The 11,934-nt window shown below is 42.2% G+C and overlaps 2 protein-coding genes across 2 annotated transcripts; both read right to left on the bottom strand.

Moving 5' to 3' along the window:
• Positions 1-3,377: 3,377 nt before the first annotated feature.
• On the bottom strand, positions 3,378-4,790 carry LOC121525220 (nuclear factor 7, brain-like). Its single transcript, XM_041811088.1, has 2 exons — positions 3,647-4,790; positions 3,378-3,589 (listed from the first exon to the last, which is right to left on the bottom strand). Exons 1-2 carry the CDS (start codon positions 4,788-4,790, stop codon positions 3,378-3,380), a joined length of 1,356 nt encoding a protein of 451 aa, XP_041667022.1.
• A 4,094-nt stretch (positions 4,791-8,884) lies between these two features.
• Positions 8,885-10,291, bottom strand: LOC121525219 (nuclear factor 7, brain-like). Its single transcript, XM_041811087.1, has one exon. It carries the CDS (start codon positions 10,289-10,291, stop codon positions 8,885-8,887), a length of 1,407 nt encoding a protein of 468 aa, XP_041667021.1.
• Between the last annotated feature and the right edge of the window lie 1,643 nt (positions 10,292-11,934).

The raw sequence follows: 11,934 nt of genomic DNA, 5'->3' as shown, positions 1-11,934 counted from the left end.
CTTGCACCTTTATTTTGGAGGTCACGGGCTGAAAAGGTTGAGGACCCCTGTTCTAGCAGATTGCAAACTCAAAGGGAGATTCTGAGAGGACGTGTGCCCCAGCAGGCCTCACCTGCAGTTTTCCAGGCCTCACCTGAAGCCTCACTCAGTCCTCATCAGAAGGTCACACCTGCTGCTTCCACTAGGTCCAAGTCTGTGGACATGGCAGACTTTGATGAGGTGAAGAGATCCCTGAACTACACGTCTGAAGAGATTTCTACCTAAAACCAGTCTAATGTTGGTGAAGATACGCCCAGTGATTGGGTATGCTCAAATGTCTGGTTGATGGCTGACAAGGCAAATAGCCAATCATTTTAAAGATTTTGAGGAGGCCAATCAGAATTGGGGGGGGGGGGGGCTAGTCAGCGCTGGCTACCACTGGCTCCGCCCCTGGAACATGATTGGTGCTGCTATTTGCTGCTGTAATCCATTAGGGTGTTATAAATCAAGTTGTCTTTATTATTTGGTTGCCAATATTTTTACTATTTATAGTGTCGTCTCAATTTAGTCCCTAAAAACCAGCCATAAATCCCTCTAGTCAAAATGTTTGTTTACAGTATTAGCATGGTAGCACTGCATTGTGCTGACACTGAGAAGAGTAATACAGTGTAGCACAAGCTTCATGAACTATTGAGGGTCAGACACTTTAGTTTGACTTTCTCTGCTGGAGTAGGGTGAGGAGGGGAGGGGTGTAAATGGACCTTAAGCAGAACAAAACACCAGGACCAGAGAACAACCTTTATGAACGCTCGTCTGAGATTATTGAGTTTTTTTTTGACAAAATCCAACCAAGAACTAAAATTGGGGTTTAAAAACCCAATTTATTTTCTCAAAGCTTCAGCAAAAATATGTACCAAAAATACTCCAGAAATTCATAAATCAACCCTGAGTTGATTAGACTCAGCAAATTTCATTGAGGAGTACAGGCATCAACAGCAAAGAAAAAATGGATTATATGAAAATTTCAATGATTACATGAATGAAAAAGGATTTAAAAGTCAATTTTAAAGCAAAAACAAAACATATTGGTTCAACATGAGAATATAGGTACCAAAAATTCAAAATGGAGTTGAAACCACAAAAGATATCTTTTGGTTAAATGTAGTTCTCCATTGGACCATAGAAACTGTTTACTCTAATCGGCTGATGCTACCTTCAGTGATCAAAATACCAGCATGGGTCTCCCTGACTTTTAATAGCCGTTGGGTAGTACTTGTTAGCTTCTATTCATACCCTCTTTTGTAGAGGGGTTTCCTTTCCACTCACAAGTAGTAACCACCCTTAACTGGTTTGTTCACCCATAGGAGTTATCACTGATCACCCACAGAAGGTCTCAGGACCCAAGAACAGGTACATGCCAATCTGAGCCTATGGTTGGACTCTGCACTAGAGCCCCGACAGGAAACTTGAGGCCTTTTTATTAGGTACGCTAGGTCTCCACTGGTACTGGGACTTCCAAGAAAAGTCATCTTAGAAAGCAGACTTTAGGGAAAACCCTATGTTGAATCTAAGTTTAGAATTTAGAAGGTCACTGTAGTTTAGCGGAACTCAAAGTTCATCCAAAAGGTCACCTGCCGAGGTCAAAGAAGTTCACCCAAAGCAAAAACCTCCTTGCTGTGCTTAGAAGTTCACCAAAAGGTCTCTTGTGGTTTCAACTCGATCAGCTCAAATAAAGAAATGAAAGTACTGAGACAGCAGCACATCTCAGAAATCATCCATGAAAAGTCAAATAATAGCCGCTACCTGTTCTCTACAGGTGATCAATGGATCAATCCCCCCAGATCAACCCCCACTGACTTCTTCTCTTCAAACAAGTGTCATGAATTTGCCACAAACTTCTTGTAAAAAATGAGCAGCATGAAATCTAACAGCCTACAATTACAACACAGCAATTGTGAGCTTTTCTGTTTGTGGCTTAGTAAACATGTCCATCATAGATCCATCATAGATTTGTTGACTGTAAACCCTGAAAGGAAAGTTTCTGTAGTCAAATATCAGAAGTGACTGGATCAAATGCCATCATAACTGGGGTTGCACGGTATACCGATACTAGAAAAGTAGCATGATACCACGCCGTTAAAAAAACAAAGATACTATGTGTTTTCAGTATAGACATTTTATGACTGACAGTGTTTTAATCAGAGTGGCTAGAGGCTGCACACTGTGTGTGTCTGGTCTGCAGCCACAGCACGCTCGGGCTTCTCTCTCTTTCTCTAGCAGTGAAGCCTTCTCTCGCTCCCAGTGTGTCTGTGAAGTTAGTTATGCTTTACACGGATAGACATGGCTGAGAGAAGTGCTCTCACGGACCGGCGGACAAAAATATTTGATTATGCAGCAGTGGCTTTTTCAAAACAATACAATGTACTTTGGTTTTTTAAACATATTTTCACAGTTGCCTTCTCTAAGTGCGAGGCGTTTCCACGTCCTCCATCAGCCACTGCATGTTTCAAAATATGGGACCTTCGCTTTATCCCCGAAAATTGCTTTATTTCTTGAATTGTACAATCGCATAATGGCGTTCTCCTGGAGAGATGGCTTAATCTATATCGTTAGTAGATGAGCTGAGTAGAGCACACATAGACCCCAGCCACAGAGCTGCATGGAATCATGATGTAGTTTAATAAGGTGACACCTGGTTATGAATATAACAGTGTAAATGACGTTAACTATGAAATAAGCCACCTGAAGTCAAGTATACTTTACCTTTTTAAAACTCTAATTTATCATGTTAAGAATGTGGCAATTCAATTCAGTGTATAAACAGCATAGGCTAAACAATGGGGTCACAGAGTATGAAAATAAATAAATGTTAATGTTAACTGTAAATCTGGCAGGATTATGAACCTGCTCACTACAGCACTACAGTGCATTAAAGAAGCTGTCACACCAATGAATCAATACACCTGTGTGCTGTACTCAACACGTTTTCTAGTTTTCCATTTAGTCGAATTGTATTCAAAAATTATACATAAAAATTATACATGAGCACAGGGCAGACTCTCTCTAAAGTTGCTGAATCTACATATAAAACCTTAATATTAAATTGCAATAATTTATCCATCTCCACCCCCCACAGACAAACAAACAGATGCCAGCAAAATTAACTTCCTAAATATATTTATTTTATTGAGAGAACACTGGCAGTTAAATGTTGAAAATATTATTTTAAGTTAATTAAAAAAAAACTAAAAATATTTAGTTCCATGTTCTGTCATCAATTCTTCCATTAGTTTTATGAAGTTTAAGATTTTGCTGCGGTATCGTTTCAGTATCGGTATCGAGATACTTTAGGCAGGTATCGTATCGAGGTCATTATTTTGTTATCGTGACAACACTAATCATAACATCATGCTTGTATAGTTTGGTTCCACGCTCACTGAGATCTTCTCTGGGAGAATCTGCAGTGGGGGGTTTAACCAAGTATGAAAAAATGGAAGCATCCTGTCAGTGAAAGTGTGTGTGAAGGAGTGTATGAGTGTGTTAGTATCAGGATCAGAGAACGACAGCTCTCCTCTGTTACAGTCCAGATTCACTCGGATCCTCTTTGCTTCTGTCTGCACTGAAAGAACAGTGACTGGATGTGATGGTGAGTATGGTCTGTATGTACCATCATCGAACCCTACTGCCCAAACTCTAGACCATATGACTCTCTTCCTCCTAGCAGACTCTGGTAACACTCCCAGGTACCAGTGTCTATTGCCTCTGACCTTGACATCCCAGCTGTGAGTCCCTGAGTTAAAGCCCTCAGAGGCCAGGACAGAGCAGCAATTGCAAAACCTCTCTGGATTATCAGGAAGCTGCTGTTTCTCTCCTCCATCTCTCACAGCAGTCAGATCATCAGACAGGATGAGGTTTAATCCAGCAGTGTTTGGGTCTAGAATGACAGGCGTGTAGGGGACCACATACTTCATCTTGGTCCAGATCTTGAAGCCCAGGTTGCCCAGGTGTTTGGCCTGGTCTATCAGAGCTCCTGAGGACAGCTGTGGCTCCTCCAGCAGGGGGCGCTGCTGGACTCTCTCCACTGCAGCCTTGTAGTTTTTCAGGAAGGAGACGTCTTGGGCCGTCAGCTGGTCCTCTGTGGCTCTGACTGTCTGTGAAAGATCTGCTATCTGTGCTCTCAGAGCCTCCATCTGCTCCTTCATCCTCTGTCTCTTCTGCTCCTCATCCTCCCTCAGTGCACGCAGCCTGGCCTCCTCTTCCTCTGCTAGAAAGTGATGAAGCTTCTTGAACTGCTCCTTAATCTGCCTCTCTGTGTGTCGGGCCTGGACCTCCATGTGAGCTTCTGTTTGATCAAACTTCATTTTAACATCTTTAAGAGCCTCTAACTTCTTCTTTAAGGGCTGCAGAGTTTTCTCAAGGTTCTTCTTGTGTTGTTGAACAGCTTCATCAATGGGTCTGATCTTGTGTTTGATGTGTTTTTTTGAATCTCTGCAGATGAGACACACCGGCTCCTGATGGTCCAGACAGAAGAGTTTGAGCGTCTCCTGATGCAGACTGCAGAGATCCTCTGAAGCTCTCCGTTTTCTCTCCTGCAGAAAAGTCTCACACAGATTCTTTACAGCAAAGTTAGGAGGTAATGATCCCTTTGAGTGTCTCCTCTTGCAGATGGGACACTCCTTGTCCTCCTTCTCCTTCCAGCTCTTCTCCACACACTCTCTACAGAAGCTGTGGCTGCAGGACAGCATGACGGGATCTTCAAAGATGTCCAGACAGACCGGACAGCTAAGATCCTCCTCTAACTTGGACGCCATTTTGTCTGGAGTGAGGCTGGAGATGCTGCAGACAAACAGGAAGCCACTCCCTGTCCCTGAAAGTTCCTTTCTCTCTGGTTCTGAGTTCTTTTAAAGTCTGCTTCAGTTGGTGGATTCAGTACCTGGTTGAAGTGGAAGTATTCCCAGTATCCCAGTAGAACCAGTACTCCCAGTACTCCCTCCTGCTGTCCTCTCTCAGTGGAAGTGGTGCTGGTTTTGGTGCAGAGCTCTCTCTGCCAGTGTGAACGTCTCTTCAGTGCAGAGTAACAGCCTGTTTGTCTGGTTTTTAACAGGCTAGGCAGGTGAGGAGGCGGGGCTTGCCTCAGGTGTTTTCAGAAACATTTGAAATCACAGTCTGCGTCCTGGTTTGTCTGAGGTGGCAATGTTTCAAAAATGTCCAGATAAAATGGTGAAAAAGGGTTAGAGAGTGGCAAAAATGGGTGATCAGTGTCAAAATAGGTGGTGGAGTGGCACAAAGGGACAACAATTGGAAGGAATAGTGGCAAAAGGGGGTTTAAATTGAGACAAGAATTGGTAAAAGAGGAATATTGTGTTGAAAAAAATGGCAAAAATGGATAAAAGAGTGGCACAAAGGTGATGAAACATGCAGGAAAAGTGGTATAAATGGGTTAAAAATGACAAAACTTGGGTTAAACAAGCAGCAAGTATCAAAAATGTGTAGCAAGTGAAAAAACAAGGCTAAAATAGCCTGACAAAGTAGAGAAAGACGTTGCAGAGTTGCACACAGGGGCAATAATAAAAGTAGTGGCAAATCCGGGTTAAAAAGTGGCAGCATGTGTGGCAAAAATCATCAAAAATGTGTAAAGAGCTGCAACAATGTTACAGAAATGGCCTAATAAAGTAATGAAAAGGGGTGGAAAAGTGTCAGAAATGAGTTGATATTGGTGCTAAATCACAACTGGGGAGGGCCCATTGTCTGGGTTTTAAAGATAACATCAGTACAACAACATGCTTATCAGACCAAAATATTTATTTTTTTGTTTGACTTTGTTTGATTTTCTTTGTTTGACTTTCACTCCAAACTGAGGACTTTCAAGGTGAGGTAAGAGGAGTTAACCATCTCTTCATTCTTCAGATCATAGAAGAGCCACAGATTTAATCTCAAACAGTTTTGACTTCATAAATAAAGAGGAGCCACAGTCTAATTCTTGTTAGCCTGTTTAAACATTGATAAGTTTACATGAGTGGATGGATAGCTGGAAAAGAATCAAGTATGTATTCCTACAAGCCTCTTCAGGGCAGAGTACCAGCCTGTTTGTCTGCTTTTTCACAGGTGAGGAGGCGGGGCTTACCTCAGGTGTTTTACGAAACATTTTTAATCACAGTCTGTTTCCTGGTTGGTCTGAGGTCAAACAGGGTGAGGGGGCATTTCTGATTTTGACACTACAATGTTAATATATCCTACAGATCTGTTTAAAGGAGGCTCATATTAGTGACATTTTCATAGTTAAAGACAATAAAAACACACTTTTTTTCTTAAGATTTATTTTTGGCCTTTTTGCCTTTATTTTGATAGGACTGTGGATAGAGTCGGAAACAGGGGAGAGAGCAGGGAGAGACATGCAGGACATAGTGCCACGGGCCGGATTCGAACCCGGGTCGCCTGCGTATATGGTATGCGCCTTAACCAATCGACTACCGGCGCGCCAATAAAAACACACTTTTAACCTGTTCTTTAACCTTAGAAAGAATGAGTTTGAAATATATTTTTGGGACAGTAAATGAGACGATCACTTAACTCTGCTAACTAGAGCTAAGACCAGAGCTGGACCGGCTGTGGAGAAAAACCTCAAAGGTGACTACAGGCAGGAGGGAGATCAGGGACAGGAGACAGCTCACATCCTGAGGACTGATGACCAGAGAATAAAGACAGTCACTCTCCATTATTTCCTTCCTCTTAGTAACATTTATGTGCAACAGGTGGAGACTCACAACTCTTTATGTAAGACAAAATACGTCAACTTTTACCATTCCACTTAAAGAGGGAACCTTTAAAGGGACATTTCAGTGTTTTTGAAGTTGGGCTGTATGAAGTAGCAGTAGTAGTGGCATTAGCCTGCAGTGATTTTAGTGAGCATTGCTCCTTTAAGAAGGACTCCATGGTTGTACTGGCCAGGAAGCTAGGCTATACAGCAGAACAGATGCAGCTTTTAGTTAACAGTTACGTTTCCTGCATTGCAAAATAGTGACAAAAACACAGAGGCTTTATATGAAATGAAATGATTCAAAAAATGTACACCCTACAACCAGTGAGTCCTTCTTGGAGACCCTGTAAAGTTAACTTTAAACTTTGTGTAGAAGTACTAGGGTCCAAAACATTAAATAGGGCAGAAAAATGTAAAGCTGCTTGTCAAAAACACCGCTACCAGTGAACAACCTTTATGAACGCTCATCTGAGATTATTGGTCTTTTACATTTATTCTGGCTGATTTCAGTATTCCACCTCAGTTTGACTTTACTGGTTGGGCTACGAGACACCTCGCCTCCTGAAGCAAACTCTTGCCCTTTAACAAGAGAAACCTTTTTCTCCTGCCCCAGCTTAACTCTGCTTGGTTATAAAGACCTTCTAGACTCATGGTGAGTTCTTGCAGTTTAACATGGAGACAGTCTTCACTCTATAGATGCTCTGGAATCTCTATTTGTCCCTGTGACACCAAGTCCTTCATACTATCTTCATGCCACACATGTTGAGCTCCATGTGATGAGATCCTGGATAAAATACTGAGTATTGAAAAGTTACAAGGACTGTTTTAATCCTGTCTGGCTTCAATCTGCAGCTTCTTACTCACTCGTACATGCTGTAGTGTTAGGGCTTGTGGTTTCCTGCACCTAGCAGGCTGAGAGAACTCTGAGCTTCAACATAACTCTACATCTCTCAGCCCCTCCCTTGTGTGTGTAAGAATGAGCCTGCTGGATTCTGAGAGAGAAGCCGGGTCAACTCTTGAGACTCACCTACAGGGGCGGAAGAAAAACTGGGAGAATTTACATCCTAAATAATTCCACAAAAAACAGAAAAAAAAAATGAAATCCTCAAAGGCGTGTAAGGTTAATCCAGAAGTTTTGACAAAATCAAACCAAGAACTAAAATTGGTGTTTAAAAACCTTTTTATTTTGACAAACCTTCAACAAAAATATGTTCCAAAAATACTCCAGAAATTCAAAAATCAAACCTGAGTTGATTAAACTCAGCAAATTTCATTGAGGAGTACAGGCATCAACAGCAAAGAAAAAATGGATTTTATAAAAATTTAAATGATGACATTAATGAAAAAGAGTCAATGAATCCAAAAGGTCTCCTGTGGTTTCACCTCCACTTGTCTCCATTATGTAGGAGAGAAAAAACAAAACAAAACAAAACGAAACAAATCAAAAAACTGAAACCCACACACAAAAGTAAATCCGCCTGTTGCTAGGGCAGATTTCAGACATGTCATACTTTGTTATATCACCTTAGGATAAATGTTTAACAAGCCTCAATAAAGGAGCATTAAGCCATGGTACTGTTATTTCAGCTTCAGGAAAGTCATTTAATAACAGCAGAATGTGGATTCTCTCAACAAATGAAGCAAACACCAAAGGCTCCTTGGAGAAATGGGGAAAGGCTGAGGATGCTAAAAAGATCTCAGAGAAAGGCTGAACATCAACGGCCAAAGAACAAAGTTCAGATCCATTCAGAAGTCTCCAAACATACACTTAGCAGCTACAATAAAGAAATGAAAGTACTGAGACAGCAGCACGTCTCAGAAATCATCCATGAAAAGTCCAATAATAGCCGCTACCTGTTCTCTACAGGTGATCAATGGATCAATCCCCCCAGATCAACCCCCACTGACTTCTTCTCTTCAAACAAGTGTCATGAATTTGCCACAAACTTCTTGTAAAAAATGAGCAGCATGAAATCTAACAGCCTACAATTACAACACAGCAATTGTGAGCTTTTCTGTTTGTGGCTTAGTAAACATGTCCATCATAGATCCATCATAGATTTGTTGACTGTAAACCCTGAAAGGAAAGTTTCTGTAGTCAAATATCAGAAGTGACTGGATCAAATGCCATCATAACATCATGTTTGTTTAGTTTGGTTCCACGCTCACAGAGATCTTCTCTGGGAGAATCTGCAGTGGGGAGCGACAAAAATTACTAAAGACTGGAAGCATCCTGTCAGTGAAAGTGTGTGTGAAGGAGTGTATGAGTGTGTTAGTATCAGGATCAGAGAACGACAGCTCTCCTCTGTTACAGTCCAGATTCACTCGGATCCTCTTTGGTTCTGTCTGCATTGAGAGAACAGTGTCTGGATGTGATGGTGAGAATGTTCTGTATTTACCATCAGAGAACTCTACTGCCCACATTTTACACAATGTGTTTCCCTTCCTCTCAGCAGACTCTGGTAACACTCCCAGGAACCAGAGATCACAGTCTCTGACCTCAACGTCCCAGCTGTGAGTCCCTGAGTTAAAGCCCTCAGAACCCAGGACAGAATAGTAAATAGTCAAGATACCACCAATCCTCTCTGGATTATCAGGAAGCTGCTGTCTCTCTCCTCCATCTCTCACAGTGGTCAGATCATCAGACAGGATGAGTTTTAATCCAGCAGTGTTTGGGTCTAGAATGACGGGTGTGTAGGAGACCATGTCCTTCATCTTGGTCCAGATCTTGAAGGCCAGGTTGCCCAGGTGTTTGGCCTGGTCTATCAGAGCTCCTGAGGGCAGCTGTGGCTCCTCCAGCAGGGGGCGCTGCTGGACTCTCTCCACTGCAGCCTTGTAGTTTCTCAGGAAGGAGATGTCTTGGGCCGTCAGCTGGTCCTCTGTGGCTCTGACTGTCTGTGAAAGATCTGCTATCTGTGCTCTCAGAGCCTCCATCTGCTCCTTCATCCTCTTCCTCTTCTGCTCCTCTTCCTCCCTCAGTGCACGCAGCCTGGCCTCCTCTTCCTCTGCTAGAAACTGATGAAGCTTCTTGAACTGCTCCTTAATCTGCTTCTCTGTGTGTCGGGCCTGGACCACCATGTGAGCTTCTGTTTGATCAAACTTCATTTTAACATCTTTAAGAGCCTCTAACTTCTTCTTTAAAGGCTGCAGAGTTTTCTCAAGGTTCTTCTTGTGTTGTTGAACAGCTTCATCAGTGGGTCTGATCGTGTGTTTGGCGTGTTTTTCTGAATCTCTGCAGACAACACACACCGGCTCCTGATGGTCCAGACAGAAGAGTTTGAGCGTCTCCTGATGCAGACTGCAGAGATCCTCTGAAGCTCTCTGTTCTCTCTCCAGCAGAAAAGTCTCACACAGATTCTTTAAAGCAAAGTTAGGAGGTAATAATCCCTTTGAGTGTCTCCTCTTACAGATGGGACACTCCTTGTCCTCCTTCTCCTTCCAGCTCTTCTCCACACACTCTCTACAGAAGCTGTGGCTGCAGGACAGGATCACGGGATCTTTAAAGATGTCCAGACAGACCGGACAGCTCAGATCCTCCTCTAACTTGGACGCCATTTTGTCTGGAATGAAGCTGGAGACGCTGCAGACAAACAGGAAGCCACTCCCTGTCCCTGAAAGTTCCTTTCTCTTTGGTTCTGAGTTCTTTTAAAGTCTGCTTCAGTTGGTGGATTCAGTACCTGGTTAAAGTGGAAGTATTCCCAGTGTCCCAGTAGAACCAGTACTCCCTCCTGCAGTCCTCTCTCAGTGGAAGTGGTGCTGGTTTTGGTCAGGTGCTCTCTCAGGTCAAAGTAACGGCCTGTTTGCTTTTCTCTGTCTGCAGTGAGATTAAACAGGGTGAGGAGGCGGAGCTTTCTCAAAGCAGGAACACAGAAATCAGTCTGATTTTTTTCATGAAGCAGAATCTGGAGATCAGGAATGATTTTTAATGTTAATATATCCTACAGATCTGTTTAATAGAGCTGGAGTTAACACTGGCTGAGTACGGTGGCCCAAAGGGTCCCTCAGAGAATAAAACCTCAGAGAGAGTTACAACATTTAAAATGATGTAGAAATAGTTGGTCTGCTGCTGACGTCACATCACAGTAAAGAACTCAAGATTTCAGAGTTCATTTTGTGGACTAAAACTCTGACTAAAAATGTTTGTTGACTACCTTTGGATGATCAGAAACAGTGATATTTCTCCACTCCATTTTTATTTATTTACTTATTCATTTTTAAACACATACAGATATTCCATTACATGGGTTTCACTCGTGTTTATACAATAATATACACTACATATATTTGTACATGTAGATACAATACAACACAATAATAACTTTATTCATCCCCGAAGGGAAATTCATTTGTCAGGAGTCTCATCTGTTTATAGTAGAATTATAGAGTCTTATTGCTGATGGTATAAAGCATCTTACTGCAGATGTCTATTGATCGGAGTCTTCTCAGGCAAAAGAGGCGGCTCTGCCCCTTTTTGTAGATGAAGTCTCTGTTTTTAGACCAGTCCAACTTATTATCCAGGTGTACACCTAAATATTTATACGATGTCACCACCTCCATGTCCACGCCACAAGCGTTCACTGGCTGAAGAGGGGGTTTGGATCTGTGGAAATCTCTGATCATTTCTTTTGTCTTTGAGGTGTTGAGTAGGAGGCAGTTTTTGTGACTCCAGTCACTGAAGGCACTTATCAGATCCCTGTATTCGGCTTCTTGTCCATTTGCCCATCCATATTTGGGCCTGAGTTTCCATTAGCCCGTAATTACCAGTCATCAGCCGGTAAAAAGGGCGGAAGTCCGGCAGATAAAAATATAACCGGTCAAAACGTCCGGCAGAAAACATGCAAAAGACCAGATAAGTAAATACTGAATACTTATATATTATATTTTGTGTAACCTAGAAGATATGTTGCGAGAATGCGTTAATATAAACTAAGAGTTGCCTAATCTAACTACATCTACTGTCCTGCGGTGCTGGGGTTGTTTATCTCCTCAGACGGCAAGCACATGGCTAATTATGTATGCACAACGACGTCAAAGCGAATCTATCTCTCTACTGCATCTGCTCATTACTGCTGGAGACTCTGCAACAGTCTATGCTCTGTGGGGAAAGTTTGACCAGAGCTTTCGCATAAAGCAGAATTTTAATCTAAGTGAGGTTTTCCTGGTTAACCAAAGGCTTAATATCATCAATATCACTATGG

This window comes from Cheilinus undulatus, linkage group 17, assembly GCF_018320785.1.
Source record: "Cheilinus undulatus linkage group 17, ASM1832078v1, whole genome shotgun sequence".
NCBI lineage: Eukaryota > Metazoa > Chordata > Actinopteri > Labriformes > Labridae > Cheilinus > Cheilinus undulatus.
The sequence above is the reverse complement of the archived record's forward strand: the minus strand, read 5'-3'. Positions and strand labels throughout refer to the sequence as shown.

Coding starts and splice junctions, on each gene's coding strand:
- LOC121525220 (XM_041811088.1), bottom strand. CDS start 4,790: ATGGCGTCCAAGTTAGAGGAGGATCTTAGCTGTCCGGTCTGTCTGGAC. Junction 3,590..3,646: donor GGCAGTAGGGTTCGATGATG/GTACATACAGAC, acceptor CAGTGCAGACAG/AAGCAAAGAGGATCCGAGTG.
- LOC121525219 (XM_041811087.1), bottom strand. CDS start 10,291: ATGGCGTCCAAGTTAGAGGAGGATCTGAGCTGTCCGGTCTGTCTGGAC.